The following is a 23,455-nucleotide window of genomic DNA, read 5'->3' as shown; positions in this document are numbered from 1 at the left end:
GAGCCTGACCATTTCCCTTTGAAGCATTGATGTCACCCTGCCTGTGGCAATGATCTACTTATCAGATTGACGATATATTGCTACTGGCAGTTGCTCTGAAACAGCTAAAGTCAATAAATACCATTTCTAAATTAAGTAGCCAGAGAATTTTCCTATTGCTTCTCCTATATTTAATTCTTCCTTGTCCGGTAAGTCATGGCGTCTCACCCAGTAGCTTTCCTTTCCCTCACCATCAGGAGGTACAAAGTGCAGAATGACAGTATGACCCATGTCACCTTTTTGTCTGTCTTACCTTTTTACTTTCTAAATTTCTCATCCATTACCTCTGAACTAAGATGGCATTTTCCTGTTGATTATAGCCATGGCCTCTTTGGCTAGGTAATAAAATTTGTGCAGCTGACTGCCAGATCTCACTGGCATTTTTCTGTTCCTGTGTTTCTTCCTAAGTCCCCACATTACTTCCCTCCTGTGGAGGCAGACCCTTTGGGAGCAGCAAGCCTGTGTGTTGGTGGTTCAGGTTACGCTCCAGATGCACAAACAAGGCAACCAGGTCATGAAGACAACCTCTGATTCCCAGGTCAACAACTAATGCCTCTCTACCCATCGCAGTGCACCCCAAAACCAAACCAGCTTGTGGCAGCGTCGATCCTTTCCCGCTTGCCTCCAATAATTTTGGCAAGTGCTAATGAGGCATCCTTACTACAGCTGCAGGTGTCTCCCGCATGTCTCTCGGATTCAGGTCTCTCATAGCTCCCAGCTTCAGGTCTCTAATAGCATGTTCCCACCCCGCCTCCCCCTGCTCCGCAGCCTGCTGGGCACACTGCAATGCTTTCAGTGGCTGCACAGCAGCAACTGCTGTCCCTACGCCACAGCAGCATGTTTCCCCAACACTTTTTTTTTTTTTTTTTTTAACCTCCCTGTCCCCTCTGAATAGGCTGCAATCATGCAAATCGTCCCACCGGGTTTTTTGTAATGCTAATTATATCAAATGCATGCTCATCAATGAGAACGTCTAATTCCCCTTGCTCATTATCTAGATGTCGCACACTGATAGAGAAGCATCCGAAAAATTCGTCTCCTCGCAACACAGTTTTTGTGGACCGCTTGCCGCCGCCTTCGCAGCCCCTGCCTCTGCTTCAGAGCCCCCAGGTATTACTGGGCATCAGCAAGTGCACCAAATTGTTCCCGAAGCCACCAACCCTCTGCCACTTCTTGCAAAGGCTCTCGGCTTGAGACTTTGAAGTTTGATTTGCAGAATTGCTTAGGTCTTGTATTTGAAATCAATTGGAGCAACACAAAGAATGCATACGTACTATATAGCACTCTGAAAAATGAGTAATTCAGAACACACATTTTAACTGCTAAGTTTCCTGCCTATAAAATAGTAATAATACCACATCGGCTTATGGGCCCCTTGTGAAAAAAGTTAATTCAAATTTATGAAGCCATTGGATGCGATAATGATAAATACTACAGAAAAGCATGAGAAGATCAGTAGCGCTGTTTGCAGAATGGAGTTCATTCAGATATGTGCAGTAAATAGCTGATGGATTTGTAGACTGCATGTGGGGGGAAAAAAAAGAAAACTAGCAAAATAGCTACTTTTTTTTTTCTCTTTCTGTGAGCGGTGTTCTTCCTACGCAGGGAACAAAGAAGGGACCTCGTGGAGAAAACAATCTGTCATTGCGTAACCAAGGACAACCGTGATACCTATGCACAAGGAGCCCACAAGCAGAAAACTAAGTCTGGCATTTCTGAACCCAAAGTGTGGGCATTCAAAACCTTCTCTTTTTTTGGGTGTGTTTTCGTTTATTGCAGCGCTCCCTAAATGCGTGCGTTCGGCATTTGCCAGGCTCTGATCAGGTAAAACCCTCACGGCAGACACTGACCTGTGCGGTGGGCGAGATTACTTTCAAATGCTTTTATTGTTGTTGCTGCTCTATTCTTCATCTGGTACTGGGCTGCTGCTGTCCTCACAACAAAATTAACTCCCGGGGAAGAAGCACTTACACCTTTTCTTCATTCTCTTTTACAGCTTCTTCCCTTTATTACCATTTTTTTTTTTTAATTGCTTTTTCCCAAAGGCTAAGCGGGCTTGAGAGGAGGACAGAACACGAAATAGGAGCCGTGCCCTGCCGCATGACAACGCGGGGCAATCAGCCTCGATGGCTGCAGTCCTGGGAACCAACCCCCCTGCCCCCTCCCCCCCCGCCCCCCCCGGCTGGCAGAGCAGGTCACGAACGCCCGGCGGACACGGGAGTCCCCTCCGACCCCAGCCCGCCCGGAGAGCCGCCGGGGAGGCAGGGTACCCGCTCCCCCCGCCCCGCAAAGCCAGCTCTCGCCCCCGACGAGTCCTGGTGGGCGCCGGGCTGCGCGGGCAGCGGTCGCCCCGGTAGCCCCCGCCGGGCTGGGGCTCGACGGCCGCGTCCCCTTGGGGACAAGCCGGTGGGTGCCCCCGGCCCGGCGCCGCTGCTTTGCCCCGGTACAGCGGGTGCGGCAGCGCTCCGGGAGCATCTGTGGCGGGGGCCGGTGCTGCAGGGAGCCGAGCCCCCCGGTCCTTCCCCGAGGCGCTGAGGGGAGCCGTCCCCGCGGCGCGGTCCCGCGTCCGCCGTGTGCCGGGAGCGCCTCCCCCTCCCCGTCCCGGGGGGACCCGCCGGTTCGGCTCCGAGGAGCAGCCGTCGCCGCCGCCGCCGGGGGCCGCTGTTGGCCGCGGAGAACGCGAATCGGGATGGGCGGCGAGGCGGGGAGGCGGGCGGAGGAGGCTGCCACCGCCGCCGCCGCCCCCCGCCACTCCCGCCGCCCTCCCGCCGGCAGCGCACCCGGGGCGGGGGGGGCTGCAGCCCGCCCGTCCGCCGGGCACCGGGGGAAGGGGGGCCGCTTCCCCCTTTGTATCTACCACCAAACACTCCGCGCGTGTGTCTTTGTGCTCATGTACGTGGTCGCCGAGGGAACGTATAAGTGCAATCATATATATGTTGGTTTGCGCTTGGAAATTCTTTTGTTACTTCGGGTTAAAATGGTCAACCGCCCCAAATCAGAAAGCAAACGGTAACGTTGGTCAAAAGGCAATTTTTCGTGGCGAAACATTAATTTTGGTGAAAGCACCCTAGCCTTTTCACCTAGCCCTGGCTACGTCTGGTTCGGTGTGCTTTACCCACGCAGGCACTCCTGGGTTCCTAGGAGGGCAAAGAATAAGAGACTGAGACCCTGCAGGTGTCTCTCTGAAGCTGGGACAGGCTGTTCCAGGTGTCACACCGTGCTGAGGGTTTGGTCCTGTCATCTCAGTCCATTCCTGATGCAGTGACAGGTTGCTTTATAGCCTGTCTGTACTGTTTTTTTCTTTCTTTTTTTTTTTCCCCACCCACAGTCAGAAAAGGTCTTTTATCATCACTTTGTGGTGCAAAGTTTGATCCTTTCCCTCTATCCCTTGCTCTCCCAGAGAATACTACTTTCTTGTTCCCTTGTATTTCAGAGACTGAAGTGGAGAGTGACTGCGCTTTGGATGGTAGTGTTTGCAGGGCAGGGAGGTTTTACAGCTAGCATGGAAGGCTCGATCACCTCTGCCTTGTCACTGTTACCATCTGAGTGAAATAGGTTAAAGCAGTGATAGCTACGTCTGGCTTTAGCTCATCCAACTCCCAAATATCCTCAAACGAGATTAGCAGCATAGCATGTTCTTTAGTGATATTACGCTATTTCTTATTTTGTTTGGGAGCCCTCAGAGACCAGTATCTCACTGTGCAAGGTGCTACGCCAACCAACCAAAAAAAAATGATCCAGCATGGAAATGTGGGAAACCTCAAGGAAACTCTGAAATTATTTTGGTCAGGAGGATGTACGGCGGCAATGTGGCCTCTGCCACAGATTCTGTTAGCATTGCAGAATGCAAGGGTTTGAAAGAAAGGCTTCAAAAGAAACTTAAGAAATGCAAAGCTGAGACTAACCGCTCTCAGGCACAGGATCAGGGACTCTGTCTGCAGCTGGAAGGCAGACAGGGCGTGCAAAGCGTAATCCAAGTGAGAATAAGAGGGAATGATTATGAAGAAGCTGAAAAATGCTTGAGAGCCCAGATCAGCATCTAAAACACAAGGTCAGAGAATCATACAATTATTTAGGTTGGAAGGACCTCTGGAGGACATCCGTTTGAACTCCCAGCGACTGGGAGGGAGCAGAGTGGGGCGGGAGGGGGCGGCGGGGGGGAATAATCTCTCAAACTCAAAGCAGGCACAGCTTAAGTCGCTCAGGGCGTTTGTAATACAAAATACATGTTTTGTTGGAGGGATACATCAAGCGGTGGGAGGCATACAGCCAGTACGTGGCGGAAGGAACACAAACAGTAATAAAAACAATTCGAAAATTAAGTCTGGCTTGTTCTGGGACTTGTGAAACATCTTTTCAAGCTTACTTACAGAACCCAGAGTGTCAGTGGATTTCTAGCAAGTACAAAATACATTTAAGACCACGACTAATTGTCATAACAGTATGTTTCTATATCATCCAAATAAGGAACCATTTCCAGAAGTGACTGGCATTGCTATGGAAATCAAAATACTTGAAATCCTAATGTATTTATGCATTTTTGCAGATACCCTGTTCAATCTATATAGAATAAGTTTTCTGTGCTCCTTTGCCATCTCTCTGACCTTTCACTTGTTCAGTCTTACTTGGTAAGAAGACATTTGGTTAATGGTCACATCTGTGCATGACACAAAGTGCAGGGGAGCAATGAATGGCATCTTTTACCCCTGACGTACTTAGCAAGAATACTAATTCAAGAATTATCACAGTAGGACATAGAGGGTCAATTATACAGGTGAAAAGGCTTTGCTGAGCTTATATTCCCATTTATCTTCCCTTTCTTGAATACCATTGCTTCACGTAGTTTGTTCTTGTTGTTTTAAACACATGCTTTAAAGTATTTGGTAGCAAGTGGTATTGTTGGACACCATCGTACCCTAGGACTTTCAGATTTGTTTGTTTGGCTTTTTTATATATAGTCATTAAATAGAAGCTATAAAGCATGATAGCCCAAGTGACTCATTTCACTGAGAGACAGTACATGCATGTTCTCTTCTTTATCACCACGTGACGGAATAAAAAAATCAGGCTAACAAAGGCAAAAACGCAGAAGCGGAAGACCTAGCTAACACTGATTCTCTCCGGCAGACATGAAGAATAACCAAAATCCTCTCTAGAATCCAAAGCGATTAAATTTGACTAGAATCCTCGAAAAATGACACAAAACCGATGCAAGCTGAAAATGATTTAAAACTCAAAGGACAAAACCCAGCAGCCCACATGGGGCACACCATTGCCTATATATAACAATTAAGGAAAGCTTTGAGATACCCTAAGTCAGGAACTTTTCTGCTGCATGTATCATGACCAGCAGCCCCCTTTATTGTTAAACTGGTTGATGAGATCCATTAAGAGATCGGCTTTTCAGTTATTTATAATTTTGTCAAAATATTTGCGCCAGAATTTCCTCTACTGGAGGTGGAATATTTATAAAATGTTCCAGGTAAAAATAGTTCTGCTATTTTCAGGAATGAAACTATAAGAAAAGACGATGCTTTCTCATGTTATTTTTGAGAAGTTCTGTGTTGTGTTTTGGGGGCGATACTGTATCTTTGGCAGAGGAGCAGCCTCTTCCAAAGGAGTGGTGTCTGCCACCCGACATTTCATTCATACTTGGCAAACTTGCCCAGAGAAGATGGAGCCAGACTCCGCTCACAGTGGGCCTGAGAAAGCACAAGAGGCAACAGCCATGACTTGCAACAAAGGAGATTCCTGTTGGGCATTAGGAAAAGCCTGTCCCCAGGGCATGTTTCAGCACTGGTGTGGGTGCCCCGAGAGGCTGAGGAATCTCTGTCCTTGAAGGTGCTTCAGAAGACACCTGGATGAGGCCCTGAGCCACCTGAACTAGCTCAGGGTCCTGTGTGCATCCTCCCTGCTCCTGGGGCTTTGGCTGTGTGAGCTTGGGGCCAGGTCAGAGACAGTGCAGCTGAGGGCTACCCATTCCCTCTGGTGGCTTTGGGGAGAGTTTTCAGAAATCTCTGCTGGAGCCTCAGCCAGGGCTGACCCCCTGCCCCAGGAGCTGCTGATGCTTTTCCCCTTGGTTCTTGCCTGAGCAGCCTTGCCTGTGCCTGACCATGCACTGTACTGCTCTGAACCCATTGATAGGCTTCCTGGCTTGACCCGAGACCTGCCTTGTCACGATGGACTCGTCTGGCAATTGCTGGACTATGCCTCATCCTGGTTACTGCCTCCAGACCTGGTCCTGGTGCTGATGACTCTTAGTTTGACCTTGGACCTGCCTTGTCATCACAGGCTTGTCTGATGATCTGGATTCTCAGCTGAACCCGGCTATTATCGCTGTACCTGCCTTGCTCACCTTGCGCGGGTGCTTCCCCACCAAGGGGAAGCACCTTCCTCCGCCTGCCTTGTTCTCATGCCTGGCCCTCAGCTGCCTTCCCTTTGGGGAGCATCTAGCCCTCACTGCCCCCAGCGACCTGCTGTGAGCAATGAGTTGGGGTAAAGACCTCCAGAAGTCCCTTCCCACCCAAATCTTTCTGTGAATCTATGACAGTACTCTAGCCAAGTTGAAAGGAAAGAATAAATCAATTTCTCTGGGCAGGGAAGAAGACGTAGCTGTGAAGACATTGTTTTGATGCTTGGGTGCATGAAAAAGGAAGATGGAGGAAGATGTGGAAATGAAGAGCAGTGCGGTTGCTGTAATATCACTCCACTACCCTGTAAACCCCAGAACAAAAGGCTAACATCGGATCCTAGCAGAAGGTATGCACACAGCTCTGTTTCCTCTCCAGCTGCACTATACTATGTCACAAATGATTCACATTCACATGGCAGTCCTGAATTTTCAAAAAAGAAATACCTACTGCCCCGCAAGCCCTCCTCCACCTCTCTCACTGCATCTCTCAGACAACGTTAAATGTCCTTCATCTGCAGACACGTTTCAAGGCTGGTCTGCTGGTGATGCACAGGCTGAGAAAGGGGACGGAGCTGGCCTACCCCTTAGGGCACAGGTCTTTTAAGGCAGTTGGTGACACAAGCATCTTACCGCAGAGAGGCTCATCATCTAGACCTGCTTCTACAGTCACCTGTAGTAGAAAGCAAGTCTTCAAGGGAGACTGGAAAGATGGATTTGAGCCCTGAGTCTCCTAAACTGTATTGTAACACAAAACCATGATGCATTACAATACATTTATTCCCACAGCAGTCATGAGGTAGGGACTTGAAATAAGATTAATTACTAATTTAGAAGTCTGAGAACCAGCACTTTACTCTGAACAGCGTTTCTTGTCACTTTCCCTTACTATTCCTTTAAAATTTTCCCCCCAAATTCAAATGTACCCTAATGGACCCACTCTGGGGTAGCCTGAGTACTCCTGGAAGCCACAGAGAGGCTGTTTCCCAATGCAAGCGGAAAGGCAACCCTCGGTCACTAGCAGCAGTGAATAACTGGGGTTTCTGGCACTGTCTGTGTACAGCTGGATCTCTTGCTTCTGGGGAGATTTATAGGGCTTTCGCATACAGTGCAGGCTGAAAAAACATGTACAAACTGTGCAAGCAAATATATTTCACCGCAGCCTCATTCTGCAACATCATTTCTTTTTAACAGTGAAAATCACTCAGACCTGAAAGCAATCGCCCTATGCCCGAGTGACAGGAAAGTGCAAAGCACCAATGTCAATGTAAGCTTCAGAAATGACAACAGTATTGGTATCCTCTCTTTTTTCCTGGGGCCATTATGAATGCCAGGGATATTTTTAAGTATGCTAGTGTTTTCAAAGCCGTTTTGCTTTAGGTAAATGTATAGCCGTTGTGCTGCATGTGTGTGTGTGTACAGCTGCACAAGCACATTTGATATACCTCCCAACGATTGTTTTGCTAAGGTCTGTGACTTACTATACTATTAGGAACCTATTTTCTGCAAGAGTACTAAACGCTCAGCTATTCTCCTTCACCCCAGCCAAGGGTTGCTAAACGCTTCAAGTCTTTTGGAAAATTAAGACACTTATTTAGGTGCCCCAAGCTGGACTTAAGACTCAAATTGAAGCATCTAGTTAAAAAAACAACAAAGTTTCCCTCAGTCATTACTACTAAATTCACTCTGTCAGCAGTGAGTACTGTATCTGTGTTCTCATTATCCCCAGAACTGCTTCGTGCTCCAGCGCAGCCAGGAGGCGCTCAAGCAGGATGGACTTGCTATGGGAATCTGTGCTGACCAGACCTAGACACTCCAGGTTTGTGTCAAGTCCTTGTTCCCCACTATGTTTCCTGTACCAAAAGAGTCAGGTGGGACCATGTCGCCAAGACACCTCTGTTTATTTAAAATAACCTTTCATCCTTCAGCTTTGTATCATCATGATCACCCACGTACATTCTGCTGGGCTCCCTCAAACAGTTTGCTAAGTTACCCTGAGCTGTTTCCCACAGTCTTGCTGTAATTATTGAATGGGTGACTCAGCAATGGTATGACCTTTCTGTGGTTATATTTCTGAGTCCTCAATAGGGCCATTCAAAAATACTGCAGTAGGAAGTGATGGCAAAGATTCATTGGGACGGATAAAGTTTTTAGCTGGGAACTGCTTAACTTTTAGGACAGCACGGTCTCGGGTTGACTTACTCTCCACAACCTGATTCTTAAGTGTCCCTATGTCTGAGTCCCAGGCTTGTCCCCACCGCAATTTCTTAAAGGTGTTACGGAAACCCTCAGTACTAAAGTAGTAGATCAAGGGGTCCAGCGTGCAGTTCATGCTGGCCAACAACATTGTCATAATTAATACTTGGCGCACGGAGGCCTGTGTTTCTTCCTCAACTTTCATCACCCGGGCCTTTATCATCCCATAAACTGCCAGGGTAGTGTTGTAGGGCACAAAGCAGATGATGAAGATGACCAGATTGACCACGAGAAGACGGACAGTCTTCTTCTGTCGCAGGGTCTTTGGCTGGCTGTCCTGGCAGAGCTCCTGAAAGATCCGAATCGAGCAGTATGTTACAGAGCTGAGAGGCAGGAGAAACCCCAAGAGTTCAGCCAGGACAACTAGGGGGAAGAGGTTATTCTGCCATATGTTGTCACTAAAGCTTTCAAAGCACAGATAAATGGTCTGAATGGTCTGGTTCTGTGCCTCACAGTGGTTTTGCTTGTGAACTATGGCTGTGGGGATGGAGCCCATGAAGATCACAACCCAGACGATCAGGCAAAGGAGCTTAGCCACCTTGGGGCGCCGCAGATGCCGCCAGCGAAGTGGATGGACGATGGCAACATAGCGATCCAGGTTGATGCACATGAGGAAGAGGCAGCTACCATACATGTTGATTTGGAAGACAGAGCCAGAAACCTGGCACAGGGTGTTACCAAAGGGCCAGTGGTGGTTGGAATAGTAGTAGAGTCGCAGCGGCAGAGGGAGTGTGAAGGTGAGGTCGCTCACGGCCAGGTTGAACATGTAGATCATCACCACAGACTTGAGGCGCAGGTAGCGGATGAATATCCACAGGGCCATCACGTTCAGCATCAGACCTGTAATGAATATCAGGATGTAGCCAGGCAGGAGGAGGTGGTGGTTGAAGCTGTAATCCTTGCATGTCTGAGACTCATTGGAAGCTGACATGCCCAGCGGGATTCAGGGGAGAGTCTTGCTGAGATGGCTGAGCCTGCTGGTGGGCTAAAGAGGCACAAAGAAAAGCACTGAGAGAAGTCATTCCCCTCTAGGAAGCTGCAGGCAGGTAATTCCCCTCTTCTGCAGCTGGGAGGTAAATGGGCACATCTCTCTCTTGACAGGTACTGCTTTGGATTGTTGGTCAGTGGTCATCTGTCAGGGATGGTAACGTAGTCACCTAGAGTCAGCTTCTTCCTCTAGTTCAGCAATTCTTTCCAGTGGTTATGGGGATGCTGATGCGACAGAGGGTCATTGCCAGTTGTTGAATGTCAGCACAATTCCTGGTCAGAGTAGAAGACCAAGACAGTAGAGTTTAAGTTAGAGGGGGAAATCTCTTGAAAGCTCAAAATCCCACCATGATGGCTTCTGCTGCAAGAATTCACAAAGAAACCAAAAGACTAAGAAAAATGGACAGCAGAAAAGTGAGTAATTACATGGCAGAAGAAGCAAGAGCACAGAGAAGGTAGTTGTTGTACAAAATCATTTATCGCTCAACCCCAGAATATGCACATTGCTTTGATCACTGCTGAGAGCACATGTATACAAGAAAGAGACAGCACAAGAGCACTCAGGGAAAGTAGTCAAGGCAGCTCCAGAAAAAGAGAAAGGGAGAAAGAAAAAGAAGAGAGCAAGCATTTTGAGGGGAAAATGCTGACTCAAAGGAACTTAAAATAAAAACTGCATAGTATTGTTTTATATCAGAGAACCAGGACTTTGTACATCCATTGCAGATAAAAAGAATTATATCATAGTTAGACTTGACTCCACCCTAGCTCCTTTTCCTAGGTGAAACAACCCACGCTAACCTGAGTCCTAGCTAGTTGGAGTTCCTTACGTAGCTCACATTCATACAGTTCCTTTGGATTGGATGTCCTCAGATCATGTTCCTGCTTACAACACCATAAAGCATGAAACAGCCCATGTCCCACAAACGCAGAGCAGCACAGCCAGGTAAGGGAGAACGTGGTAAAGCAGGAAGGGCCATGGGATTCATGTGGACAAATATACCTGTTACTCTGAAGTGGTGTGAGATTGGCGACCACTCTTGATACTAATGGTAGCACTGCCTTGCCAAACATTGATCAACTGGAGTGAGTCCAGTGGAAGGCCACCAAGAAGGTCTGAGGGCTGGAGCGCTTGCCCCCTGAGGAAATGCTGAAGGAACTGGGCTTGTTCAGATGGAGAAGAGAAGGCTCCAGGAGACATAATAGCAGCCTCCCTATACCTTCAATGTGGTTACTGGAATAGGACAGAGTTAGCTGTTCACAGTGGGGCATGGCAGGGGGACAAGAGGCAATGGGCATAAATTGAAGCAATAGATATTCAGACTGGATATAGGGAAAAATGTTTTCACTGTGAGGACAGTCAGGCATTGCAACAGGTGTCCCAGAGAAGTTATGGAGTTTCCATCCTTGGAGGTTTTCAAGACCAGACTCTATAAGTCCAGGGTAACCTCATCTGATCCTGCTTTGAGTAGGAGGTTGGGCTAGCGACAGCTTTAATTATTCTATGATCCTAAAGCTAGGCATCCACTCTCAAAGCTGTCACAGTGGAGCAGGGGGTCGTAAGTATGACAGAATTCCCCCGTTGCTGTTGGCAGGGGTTGGATAGGGACTCCTTCACAGAGCCCACATAGAGTGTGATTTACCTCAAAAGGAAAGTAGAATATTCTGTCTAGAGGAAATCTTTACATAAGGTTGATATTACCATAAGAGGAAGCTGTTCAGCAACTTGACAGGCATGAGAAGCATGTCATACCTTCTGGATTGCATTGTAGGGCAATGTACAGATCTAGAGGAAGTTTCTATTAAAGACAGAAGCGGCGCATGCTGACCTCACAGGCAGGAAAAGATTCATTCTGGCAACAATATGTTAAATGATGAAAGTGGAAGTCTAATACAAGAGAGCAGACAGAGATCAATTAGTCCGTTAAAGTTCCCACTGACTGAAAAAGGGGAAACATAATCACCATTTTTAAAAAGGGAAAAATGGAAGACCCAGGGAACTACTGGCCGGTCAGTCTCACCTCTGTGCCCAGCAAGATCATGGAGCAGATCCTCCTGGAAACTACACTAAGGCACACGGAAAATAAGGAGGTGATCGATGACAGCCAACAGGGCTTCACAAAGGGCAAACTGTCTCTGACAAATTTGATGGCCTTCTATGATGGGGTTACAGCATTGCTGGATAAGAGAAGAGCAACTGACATCATCTATCTGGACTTGTGCAAAGCATTTGATACTGTCCCCACACAACATCCTGGTCTCTAAATTGCAGAGACACAGATTTGGTGGAAGGACCACTTAGAGGATAAGGAACTGGCTGGCTGGCTGCACTCAAAGAGTTGCAATCAATGGCTCAATGTCCAAGTGGAGACCAGTGATGAGTGGTGTTCCTCAGGGGTCGGTATTGAGACCAGAGCTGTTTAACGTCTTTGCCGGTGACATGGATGCTGGGATTGAGTGCACCCTCAGCCAGTTTGCTGACAACACCAAGCTGTGTGGTGTGGTCGACACGCTGGAGGAAAAGCGTGCCAACCAGAGGGACCTTGACAGATTTGAGAGATGGGCCCATGCAAACCTCATGAAGTTCAACAAGGTCAAGCGCAAAGTCCTGCATATGGGCCAGGGCAATCCCAAGCACAAATACAGGCTGGATGGAGAACGGATTGAGAGCAGCCCTGAGAAGGACTTGAGGGGTATTGGTTGATGAGAAGCTCAACATGACCAAGCAACATGTGCTTGCAGCCCAGAAAGCCAACTGTACCCTGGGCTTCATCAAAAGAAGGGTGGCCGACAGGTCGAGGCAGGTGATTCTGCTCCTCTTCTCTGCTCTCATGAGACCCCACCTGGAGTGTTGTGTCCAGCTCTGGGCCCCTCTACCTAAGAAGGACATGGACCTGCTGGAGTGGGTCCAGAGGAGGGCCACGAGGATGATCAGAGGGCTGGAGTTGAGAGTTGAGAGAGTTGGGGTTGTTCAGCCCAGGGAAGAGAAGGTTCCAGGGAGACCTTATAGCGGCCTTCCAGTGCCTAAGGAGGCCTGCAGAAAAGATGGGGAGAGACTATTTATCAGGGAGTGTAGTGATAGGACAAGGGGGAATGGTTTTAATCTGAAAGAGAGTAGATTTAGATTAGATATTAGGAAGAAATTTTCCACTATGAGTGTGGTGAGACACTGGAACAAGTTGCCCAGAGAAGTTGTGGATGCTCCATCCCTGGAGGTGTTCAAGGCCAGGCTGGATGGGGCTTTGAGCAACCTGGTCTAGTGGGAGGTGTCCCTGCCTGTGGCAGGCGGGTTGAACTCGATGATCTTCAAGGTCCCTTCCAACCCAACCCAACCCATTCTGTGATTCTATGATTCTACGCTTCTATGATTCAATTTGCTCATCCTTTGTGTTGTTGTGTAGGTCCACCACCAATACAGGTTTCTTAGAGGAACTTCTACTGGTTTGTGAAGCTCTATCTGAGTGGCTTTCACCCTTCTTGGTGGATGAAGACTTTGTGTGAAGACTTGCATAAGTTTGAAGTATAAGATAATCCAGCAAGACAAGGCAAATGTGCAAGAACATTGCTGGTTTCAAGTAAAATGATTAAATGCCTCAAAAAATCCCAAGGAGGGTATGGCAACTGTTGCTAGAGCCAAAACCCTGCAATGACTGCAGGCTGAACAGACTGGTGAGACCTTCGTCTTGACTGAAACAAAGTGAGTGAGACTGAGACACTGTGACCTGTTCTAACACATATACCCAGATGTCCTGGTTTGAGCAACACAGGACTAATTTCTAATGCTTGGGGAAACTGCACTTTTTGAAGACTCTAATGTCTGAATTAGTGAAAAGATGTACTTCATAGCCAGCTATGATATGTGGGTTTCAAGGTGTCAGTGTTTTCAAGCTTGCCAGGTGCAGGGATGAGGAGGAGCAAGACCCGGGCACTTGACCCAAGCTGGCCAACAGGGTTATTTCATACCATGAACGTCACGTTCAATATAAATTAGAAAGTTTGCTGTGAAGTTCTCTCTCTCTCCCTTGATGGCAGTGATCCAGAGAACTTCTTGCCACAATACCCAACCCCTAAGGCATTCCCTTCCTCCCGAAGCCATAGCGCTCGCAGTGTCCAACATTTGCTGTCCTCTGCTGGGATTGCACAGCTTCCTACTGATAGAATGGGCTGAGTATAATCCTTGTATGTTTTATATTGGTATTGGGATAAATACTGGTTCTTTAGTATGATTAATGTTAATTATTTAGCCTTATTCTATTAAATCTATATACATTTCAACCCATATGTTTCCTTGTTTTTCCCTGATTCCCTTTCCTGGATGGGAAGAGGTCATCAGGTGATAGAATAATTGTCTAAATGAAAATAAATTGTTGTGGGTTTTTCAAACCATAACACCAGATCAGCCAGGTGTCAGGTGAAGGTGACTTGTCTCCACAGACCAGCTATTTTTATCAAGAGGTATTCAATAAACACCTCTAGAGAATAATATGTAAGCACAGTCCATACTGTGTGAGTTCAGTGGTCTGTTCTGTCTCAAATCGTGGATGGTGAAGGGATAATGCACGAACAGCAGTTATGCTCCCTCAAGTTCTCTTCCTGCTTCCAGCATGTTGTAGCCCAGGGCTTTCCTGAGCCGGAGGTGACTTATTTGTATTCAGTAGTCCTCGAGGAACCTTTCTTTCATGACTTTTTCCAGTTGCTTTTTGAGTGCATGTAAAATTTACCTTCTACAACATCCAGTGCCAGAAGTGCCAACAAGTTCCACAGCTTAATTGCATCACAGGTGAAGAGCCACTTTCTTATTTTTGAATCACCACCTGCTAGATTCACTTCCTAGTTTTAGTGCTGGAAGAGACAGTGGAAAAAACATCTCTATTCACCTTCATCTTATAGAATCACAGAATGGTTTAGGTTGGAAAGGACCTTGAAAATTATCAAGTTCCAACCCCCTGACATGGGCACGGACACTTCCCACTAGACCAGGCTGCCCAAGACCATGTCCAGCCTGGCCTTGAACACCTCCAGGGATGGGGCCTCAACAACCTCTCTGGGCAACCTGTTCCAGTGCCTCACCACCCTTAAAGTGAAAAATTTCTTCCTAATGTTTAATCTGAACCTGCCCTCTTCCAGTTTGAAGCCATTCCCCCTCATCCTATCACTACATGCCCTAGTAAAAAGTCCCTCCCCAGCTCTCCTGGAGCCCCTATAGGTACTGGAAGGCCACAATAAGATTTCCTTGGAGCCTTCTCTTCTTCAGGCTGAACAGCCCCAACTCTTTTAGCCTCTCCTCATAGGAGAGGTGCTCCAGCCCTCGGATCATCCTTGTGGCTCTCCTCTGGACATGCTCCAGCAGGTCGATGTCATTCTTATGTTGGGGGCTCCAGAGCTGGATGCAGTACTCCAGGTGGGGTCTGATGAGAGTGGAGTAGAGGGGCAGAATCACCTCCTTTGACCTGCTGGCCACACTTCTGATGCAGCCCAAGATACAGTTGGCCTTCTGGGCTGCGATCGCACACTGCTGGCTCATGTTGAGCTTCTCATCAATCAGCACACCCAGGTCCTTCTCCTCAGGGCTGCTTTCCAGCCATTCCCTGCCCAGCCTATATTTGTGCTTGGTTTTGCCCTGACCCAGATGTAGGACCTTGCACTTGGCCTTGTTGAACTGCATGAGGTTGGCTTGGGCCCACCTCTCCAGCCTGTTCAGATCCCTCTGGATGGCATCCCTCCCCTCCAGCGTGTCTACCTCACCCAACAGCTTGGTATCATCGCCAAACTTGCTGAGGGTGCACTCGACCCCACTGTCCACGTCGCTGACAAAGATGTTGAACAGTACGGGTCCCAGTACCGACCCCTGAGGAACGCCACTCATCACTGGTCTCCACTTGAACATCGAGCCATTGACCACAACTCTTTGAGTGCGACCGTCCATCCAGTTCTTTATCCACCGAGTGGTCCATTTGTCAAATCCAAGTCTCTTCAATTTAGAGACCAGGATATCATGTGGGACAGTGTCAAACGCTTTGCACAAGTCCAAGTAGATGACATCAGTTGATCTTCCCTTATCCACTGCCGCTCTAACCCCTTCGTAGAAGGCCACCAAATTTGTCAGGCATGACTTGCCTTTGGTGAAGTCATGCTGGCTGTCACCAATCACCTCCTTGTTTTCTATGTGCCTCAGCAGAGTTTCCAGGAGGATCTGCTCCATGATCTTGCTGGGCAGAGGTGAGACTGACTGGCCTGTAGTTCCCTGGGTCTTCCTTGTTTCCCTTTTTGAAAATAGGGGTTATGTTTCTCCTTTTCCAGTCGGCAGGAACCTCGCCAGACAGCCACGACTTCTCAAGTATGATGGCTAGTGGCTTAGCAACTTCATCTGCCAGTTCCCTCAGGACCCGCGGATGTATCTCATCAGGTCCCACAAACTTGTGCACTTTCAGGTTCCTCAGGTGGTCTTGCACTTGATCTTCACCTACAGTGGGTGGTTCTCCAGTTTCCCAATCCTCACCTTTGCCTTCTGCGTCATGGGCAGTGCAGCTGCAGTCCTTGCCAATGAAGACTGAGGCAAAAAAGTCACTAAGTAGCTCAGCTCTGTCTCTGTCCCAGGTAACCAGTTCTTGCGTTTCCTTCTGGAGAGGGCCCACATTTTCTCTAATCTTTCTTTTCTCGCTGACATACTTAAAGAAGGATTTTTTGTTTGTCTTGATGTCCCCGGGCAGATTTAGTTCTATCTGGGCCTTAGCTTGTCTAACCTGATCCCTGACTGCTCGAATGATTCCTCTGTGTACCTCCCAGGCTACCCGCCCCTGTTTCCACTGCCTATAGGCCTCCTTTTTCCTTTTGGTCATGTCCAGGAGCTCCTTGTTCATCCATGCAGGCCTCCCGGCTTTTCTACCTGCCTTCCTCTTTGTAGGGAAGCATCGCTCCTGAGCTTGGAGGAGATGGTCCTTGAATATTAACCAACTTTCTTGGACCCCTCTTCCCTCCAGCGTTTCATCCTATGGCACCATACCAAGCAGATTCTTCAAGAGGCCAAAGTCAGCTCTCCCAAAGTCAAGGGTAGTCAGCCTGCTGCACACCTTCCTCACTGCCTCGAGAATCTTGAACTTGACCATTTCATGGTCACTACAGCCCAGGCTACCCTTGAGTTTGACACTGTCTACCAGCCCCTCTTTGTTGGTAAGAACAAGGTTCAGCATAGCTCCTCTCCTCGTTGGCTCCTCAGCCACTTGGAGAAGGAAGTTGTCCTCAATGCAATCCACGAACCTCCTGATTTTATAAACGTCTACTATATTCCCCCTTGGTAACCTTTTTTTATTTTTTTGAGGCTAAAGGGTCATTGTCTTTGTAGCTGTTCCTCACAAAGAAGCTTTTATTTCCTTGTTGCCCTTCTCAGAACCTTTCCACTTCTGCTACAGCCTTTGTGAGCCCTGTGGTGGGGTGCTCAAAACATACACAAAGTTGGTGATGCACAGAGCTGAGTAGGTTTAGATCTCATATGCAAGGGGTAATGGTCAGTTCAGATTGGTTTTTCTCATCACTTAGCTAGATGAAATTTCAGCTGTTATTTTAAGGCCAGTCACTCACACTTGTCTTAATCTCTGCAGTTCTTTGCAGCCAACCGTCATCTTTTCTAACCTGAATAATTTTATGTCTCCAACAGATTTGTTATTTCATTATTCATCCCTCATGAATAAGTCAAACAGTGCAAGCCCCAGCACTGGTGTCTTAGAACTCCACAGAGAAAACCAGCCACCTACCCTCATTCTCTGTCCTATCTTTTAGGGACTTTTTATCCAGGTAGGAACCCTTTCTCTAAATTTCTTTAAGCACTGTTGGTGAGAGCCGTTTTGAAAGCCTTTTGGAAATCCACATGGGCCACGGTTCACAAGCTTGTTGACTCCTTCAGAGAAGGTCTGTGAGGCACAGCATCCCTTTATAAAAGCCATGATGACTCTTCCCCAGTAATGAGATGTGACTGCATGCCAATTGATTTTTTACTTTATTATAGCTTCTACTAATTTGTTCAGCGCAGACATCAAGCTCCCTGGTCTGAAATCCCCAAAGATCCTTTTCTCAAATTGTGTCTCCTATTTAGACTTTAAAAGCAGTTTTAAGCAAACGTTTCACCACCACAGTTAGTCAGGTCTTTCACCCTTCAGTTAGTTTCGGACCTCTGGGGTAGGAGCCGTGTGGTTTCAGACACTGCTTAGTTCATGTTGCTGCTCTATAACTTTTCCTACCACCGTTTTGATCAGAGGCAGTCCTTTGATGAATTTCCCTGTAAAGAGAGTTTCTGCCGTTCTGCCATGGAAATCTCCCAGGCTTTCCTGCCATGAACACTGGTGCAAGAAATCTGTTTAATTTTTTACCCACCATCACCTTTTCTTTTTTTCTGAATTGGTCTTTTCGTACATACTAGCCCTTCAGCCTTCAAGACACCAAACAGCAGAGTTCTAAACTGCCAGCAAAGATCACTGAGAGCGGAAAATAGATTGGTTTTTTTTGAGGGGACTTTTTTTTTTGTGGGTGGATGGAAACACAGAAGCAAGAGTGGTGTTATTGAAGCTAAGCTGATAGTCTCAAATTTGACATAACAGGTACTATAATCAAGATCTCAGAGACCTGAAATGAGATGCGTACATGCATGGTCTTCGAAAGCTGTGGAAACAGAGTATTTCTCTGCAGAGCTCTGAAGGTACTATTTTGACTGTTTCTCACTGAAGAGGAAAGCTACAGGTAAAGTAAGTCGGTAAGAGGGAGACAGAAGAGCTGAAACTGGTTGTATTATCCTTGTTGGTGAGCCACAGGCCATGTTCTTTGTGGCTGCCTCTAAAAGAATCTCAAGTACTCATTGGTCTACATGAAAGCTGCTTGAGAGGTCTCAAGTCATCAGCTGTGTAAGGAGGCAATGGTACCACAGCTGAATCATCCTCCTCCTTGTGATGAGATGCTGGACTGGAATCTTGAAGGAACTGTTTAATGACTGACCTTAAGTGGCTGAGGAGGTGGAGGAATCACCTTTTTAGCTTTCAGTGAAGATCAGTATGAGCCCCTGAAGGCCATCTGCCCAAACCATAGCCTTTTCCCCAGCAGGGACAGAAAAGATCAATTCAAAGTACAGATGCTACCTTGGCAGATACTTCTTTCTGTTTTCAGGTGGAAAATGAATTTCCTGCCAGTATTCTTGCCCTGGGAGGGGGGATAGGGGGAATGTCAGGGGGAATGACATACGTGTGACACGTGCACCTGTACACACACACACACACACACACACACACACACACACAGAGCAACTGCTGCAGGGGAGGAGGAGCTGCAGAAACTAAAAAGAAGGGAAAACACTGTTGAGGGAGGAAGAGGTGCTGGTATAGGTGTGAGGTGGGGGGAACGTCGACTGCTGTTGCTGTGTGAGGGGAGAGGAGAATGTGATGCCGGAGAACAGACAGACAACCCCCAAAATACAGTTGAAAAGAATGCACTGTCCTCCCCTCCCACATATCCCCTCCCGTGACACCACTCGGACAACAACCACGTGCCTCCCCCAAGTACTTGGGAGCTGCCCAGGGCCCTGGCTGGTGTGGGGTGCCAGACTGAGATGAGCCAGAGGTTGAGCCCAGGGTGGGCACCTCTGGCTAGAGGCAGAAAGACAGCTGCTAGGCAAGGAGTCCCCACAGGACATGCAAAACCCATGGGGATTTTGAGTTTTTTTTTTTCTTTTGGGGAGTGGGAAACCCTAGCTGTACTTGCATACAGGGGCTGGAACAGGCAAACGTGCCCTGAGATGAGATGTGTGCCTGGCATCTCGCTGCCTGGTCCTGGGCATCTTCTCTCCTGACACAATCTCACCAATAGCCACTGCCTTCCTAGCACTGCAAAAATGACAAAGGAGCACAGCGTGGTGGGACACAGGGTTACGCAGCGGGCTGAGAAATGAGGTGGAGAAAGACAGCTAGAAAAATATTTCCGAGCATGCTGCGGGGTCAGTGTTTCCAAGAGTGACTTGTCATTTAAGCCCTGGAGCTCTTTGGGGCTGCCCTGGGGATGCAGACAGGGAACACAGCATTGGGGTGCAGAGCAGTACAGCTGAAAACACAAACTGCACAAGCTTGCTTAGTAAATCTGAAATCAAGAGGAAGTAACGAACAGTGCACCAAATCTCAAAAAACCCACCCAACTCTGCTTTAGAAATCAAAGGTATATTTTTTCACAAATGTGGATGTTTTTTACCTGCTGTAGTTGATATTTAAACCCTACTTTTCACTGTTTGTCTAACCAAGAAATTAGATTATTGTGATGATTAGAACCACAAAGACATTCAAGACTTAGGATGACTTGTTTTTAATGAGATACATGACATCAAAGCCGAGACCTCTGTACTTAACTCATGAGGTCTGAGCACACTGCTACTGCCTACTCCCTGAACTTGTCACCCCCTTTCATCTTCTGAGGTCACTGTGGAAGAGGACTTCCATTGTGGGTGCCTTGGCAAGTAAGGTTTACATGCTGCCCGTGGTTTTAGTATCACAGGAGTCCAAAGATCCATTTGAATAAACACTGAGATTTGCCTTGCACCTTTAGGTTCACAAGGAACTGAAGAGGCATAGAGGGTTCCCCAGTGCCCTGTGGTCAGATCTGGCAGCAAATGCGCAGCAGCTGGCGGGGACCAGTGCACAGTGCACCTGGACCATCCAGCTCTCCAGATGTTTCCGTCTTGCTTACCTTTCTGCCGGTGAAGAGCACGCGGGCTTGCTGGCTAGCGATCACTGTCACTGCAGAGGTCTCAATCCAGGCACCAAAACTGCAAGCAGCTTGAATCAAAACAGAGCCAGCTGGGCTCTTTGGCTACTTTCTCATTCAAATCACAGCCATCTCCTACTGCGCCACGGCTGGTTCTACGTCTGTCATGCTGCTGTTCATCTCCCTTCCTTTGTCACTTCCTGATGTGCTTCTGGTTGGTCACAAAACATGAACTTTGCTATCCAAAGCTGATAAGCTAAAACACATCCTATGAAAGCAAACGTAATTGTGAAAGAAGCAACACCCAGGTGTCCTTGCCGCTGAGGAGACCTGCCCTGGGTCATAGTGCCAGATACTTGCTTGTCTTTGCTCCCATGCTAACTCAGCCACCCCCAGGACTGATAGGGGAAAGTTAAAACATCCCCCTCCCCAAAATATTGCTAAAGAAGAGGTAGAAGCGAAATACGGGAAGTGAGACCAAAGTCGATTTAATCACTAGCCAGCGCAAAGGCTCAGAGTCCTGTCAGTCCCATGGGCTTGGGTGCTTTGGGGACGAGCTCCTGCTGGGGAGCCCAGCTGTGCACTGCTGGCATGTGTCAGGGACCCAAAAAGAACTGATTTCTGAAGACATGTCAGTGCCTGTGGCAGGTAAAGGCACGTTTGCCACAGACATCAGTCCCTGCTGTTCAAGGCTACAGGAGGCACCGTGCTAAGAAAGTGCAAGGGCTGCTTCAGCACGACATCTGTGACCTACCACCACCAAGTGTAGCTGGGAAGGGATCTGCCCTTCTGCAGACCCCATCTGGCACTCTGTTGCTTCCAGTCCTACTTCTGCTGTGCCAGTCGCAGCACGCCTGGAAGAAGACACGGGGCATGGGAACACTCCTGATCCTACTGTTCTCCTTCCCCAGCAGCAGCTGTCCTAAAAAGAAGGTGCCATGCTTGGGGGCTCCCCCTTTCTCTGCAGCCCCTGCCCAGCCCCTCTGCCTGCTGGCTGTTGCTGCTGGTGTTTGACTTTCTCACTCCCTGCTTCCCTTGTTCTGCCTTCACTGCCTCCTCATTCAGGGAGTGACACGCCGAGGGATATATGTTCCAGCCGCTCATAAATCCTTGTAGGGTACAATAGCACCCGAACCACTGATCTCACCCTGCTCCTTTTTAGTGCCTCTCTTTTTTAACCAGACACCCTTTCTCACTTCCTAGTTGCTGGGATCTTTGTTCTCACAGCTTTTTTTGTGTCTCTTCAGTTCCTGTCAGAGCTCTGGTACACGGTAAAGGCTTGCAGATGTACCTGTGTGTGTGCGCGCGCGCGCGTGTGTGTGTTTCTTTTCCTTTAGCAAAAGGAGTCTCTGACACCCTCTGGGGGAACTTTCCCCTCCCTTGCTGCCCTCGCCCCCCACACACATGTGCTCACAACTGGATGAGCCTGGCAGTCCTGGCTCTACCCTGTGCATCAGAAGAGGAGGACACGGTGGCACTCAGCCTAGCCCGCGAGCCCGCCTTGCCCCACAGCGTCCCTCACCCAGCTGGCTTCACTCACCTCACCAGCTCTCGGCGCATCAGCCCGCAAATGCCGTCTGCCCCTGCCCAAGTGGGCTTACGCCTTTGCCCCTCGCTGCCCCGTGGTGGGCTCAGCTCGTGGGGACGAGCAACGCAACCCCTGGCGCTTCCTCACCACCGCCTGAGTCCGCAGCAGGTAAGACCAGATCACTGGGGTGTGTGTTGGAGGCTACACCCTGATGCTGCAGATCCCAACACGCCTGCCACCCCGGAGTGCCGGCTCCAGAAAACAGGAGCAGGGACCCAAGAGAACGAGGGGCGCAGGGAGCTGGGAGGGCAAGGAGAGAGGCTGCTCAGGTTTGAAAGGATGACTGATAAGCCCCAGTACTCCTCCGACCTCTTTGTGCAGGGAAACATGGAAGAGCGCAGCAAAGGGGTGAACCCGCACGTGGGGCCATGGTGGAAGAGCCAAAGCAGGGCCAGAGCAGCGATGTTTCACTTTCTGAATGATTCAGACAGGAAAAGCAGAAATCTCCAGGCTGCGTGAGGAGCTTCACCTTCCAGGGCAGTGGGGCGGTTCCAGGCCTGCAGCGGGAACACGCAAGCTTTTCTCCCAGGATGTTTCAGCTCCCCGCTCACACAACTCACATTTTACTGCACTCCCAGGGCTCTTAGGAGAGGGCTAACCACTGAGAAGAGGGGCAGCCACCCCATTACAGCTGCTTAAGGAGAAAGGCAAAGACTGTCCCTCTTGCCACGGGGAAGAAAACGACGGGGGGTGAAGGGAGACATGCCAGGGAAAGAGTTAAGGGAGCCAGGGAGCAGCCAGGCTGCGTCTGTTTGCCGTAGCTATGTGGGCTGCAGGGTAGAAAAGAAGAATCTCCAGCCTGGAGGAGGCAGATGAGGGAGGGTCCTCAAGGACGGCGGCTGGGGATGAGGGAGACAGCAGGTTTTCCCCTCTCCGCTCCCATGAGCTGTCACTGCAGGGAAGCTCTCCAGCTCCCCAAAGGGCTTGGTGACAAAGCAATGACAAGCTGGTGGGTCTAGCAACAGCTGCTTGGTGCTGCCAGGTTTTTCTTGCGTGGAAGGCTCTGGCGTGCTGCTGACTGGATCTCAGGCTGCTTCCTGCTGATGAAGCGACTTGACTGTGGAGGAAGACAACCAGATCATCTGCTGACAGGACAGCAGAGACTGGGGGGTCTGATGCTGTCCCCAGCCACATGAGCTCCCCACGATGGATGCCCACCCCAGAGCCCTAGTTCAGAGCTCTTCCACGATGCTGTCCGAGCTGTAGGTAGGGAACAGCACCAGCGTGGACGCCCTCTCAGGGCCAACCCAACAGGTTTCTGTGGGCCACCAGGTCTCCGATGCTGGCAAGGCACACCAGGGCAGCCCATGGTCATTGCCCAGGGCAGGGGCTACCTGTGCTTTGTGGTTCTGGGCCAGAGCTGCTGTGAGAGTGACTGTTGGGCAGAGGCAGTGGGAGGTCACAGAAGGGGATTTGGGTGGCTGCTGCACTGTGGCTGAAGGTGGAGT

The 23,455-nt window shown here is 48.9% G+C and overlaps 1 protein-coding gene across 1 annotated transcript; it reads right to left on the bottom strand.

Annotated features, from left to right (window-relative positions):
• Positions 1 to 8,513: 8,513 nt before the first annotated feature.
• LPAR5 (lysophosphatidic acid receptor 5) lies at positions 8,514 to 9,635 on the bottom strand (the record flags this gene model as incomplete). Its single annotated transcript, XM_082498573.1, has 1 exon — positions 8,514 to 9,635. The coding sequence occupies one exon, from the start codon at positions 9,633 to 9,635 to the stop codon at positions 8,514 to 8,516; it is 1,122 nt and encodes a 373-aa protein (XP_082354699.1).
• Positions 9,636 to 23,455: the final 13,820 nt, after the last annotated feature.

Source organism: Vanellus vanellus (assembly GCF_965231255.1).
Source record: "Vanellus vanellus genome assembly, chromosome: 1".
NCBI lineage: Eukaryota > Metazoa > Chordata > Aves > Charadriiformes > Charadriidae > Vanellus > Vanellus vanellus.
The sequence above is the reverse complement of the archived record's forward strand: the minus strand, read 5'-3'. Positions and strand labels throughout refer to the sequence as shown.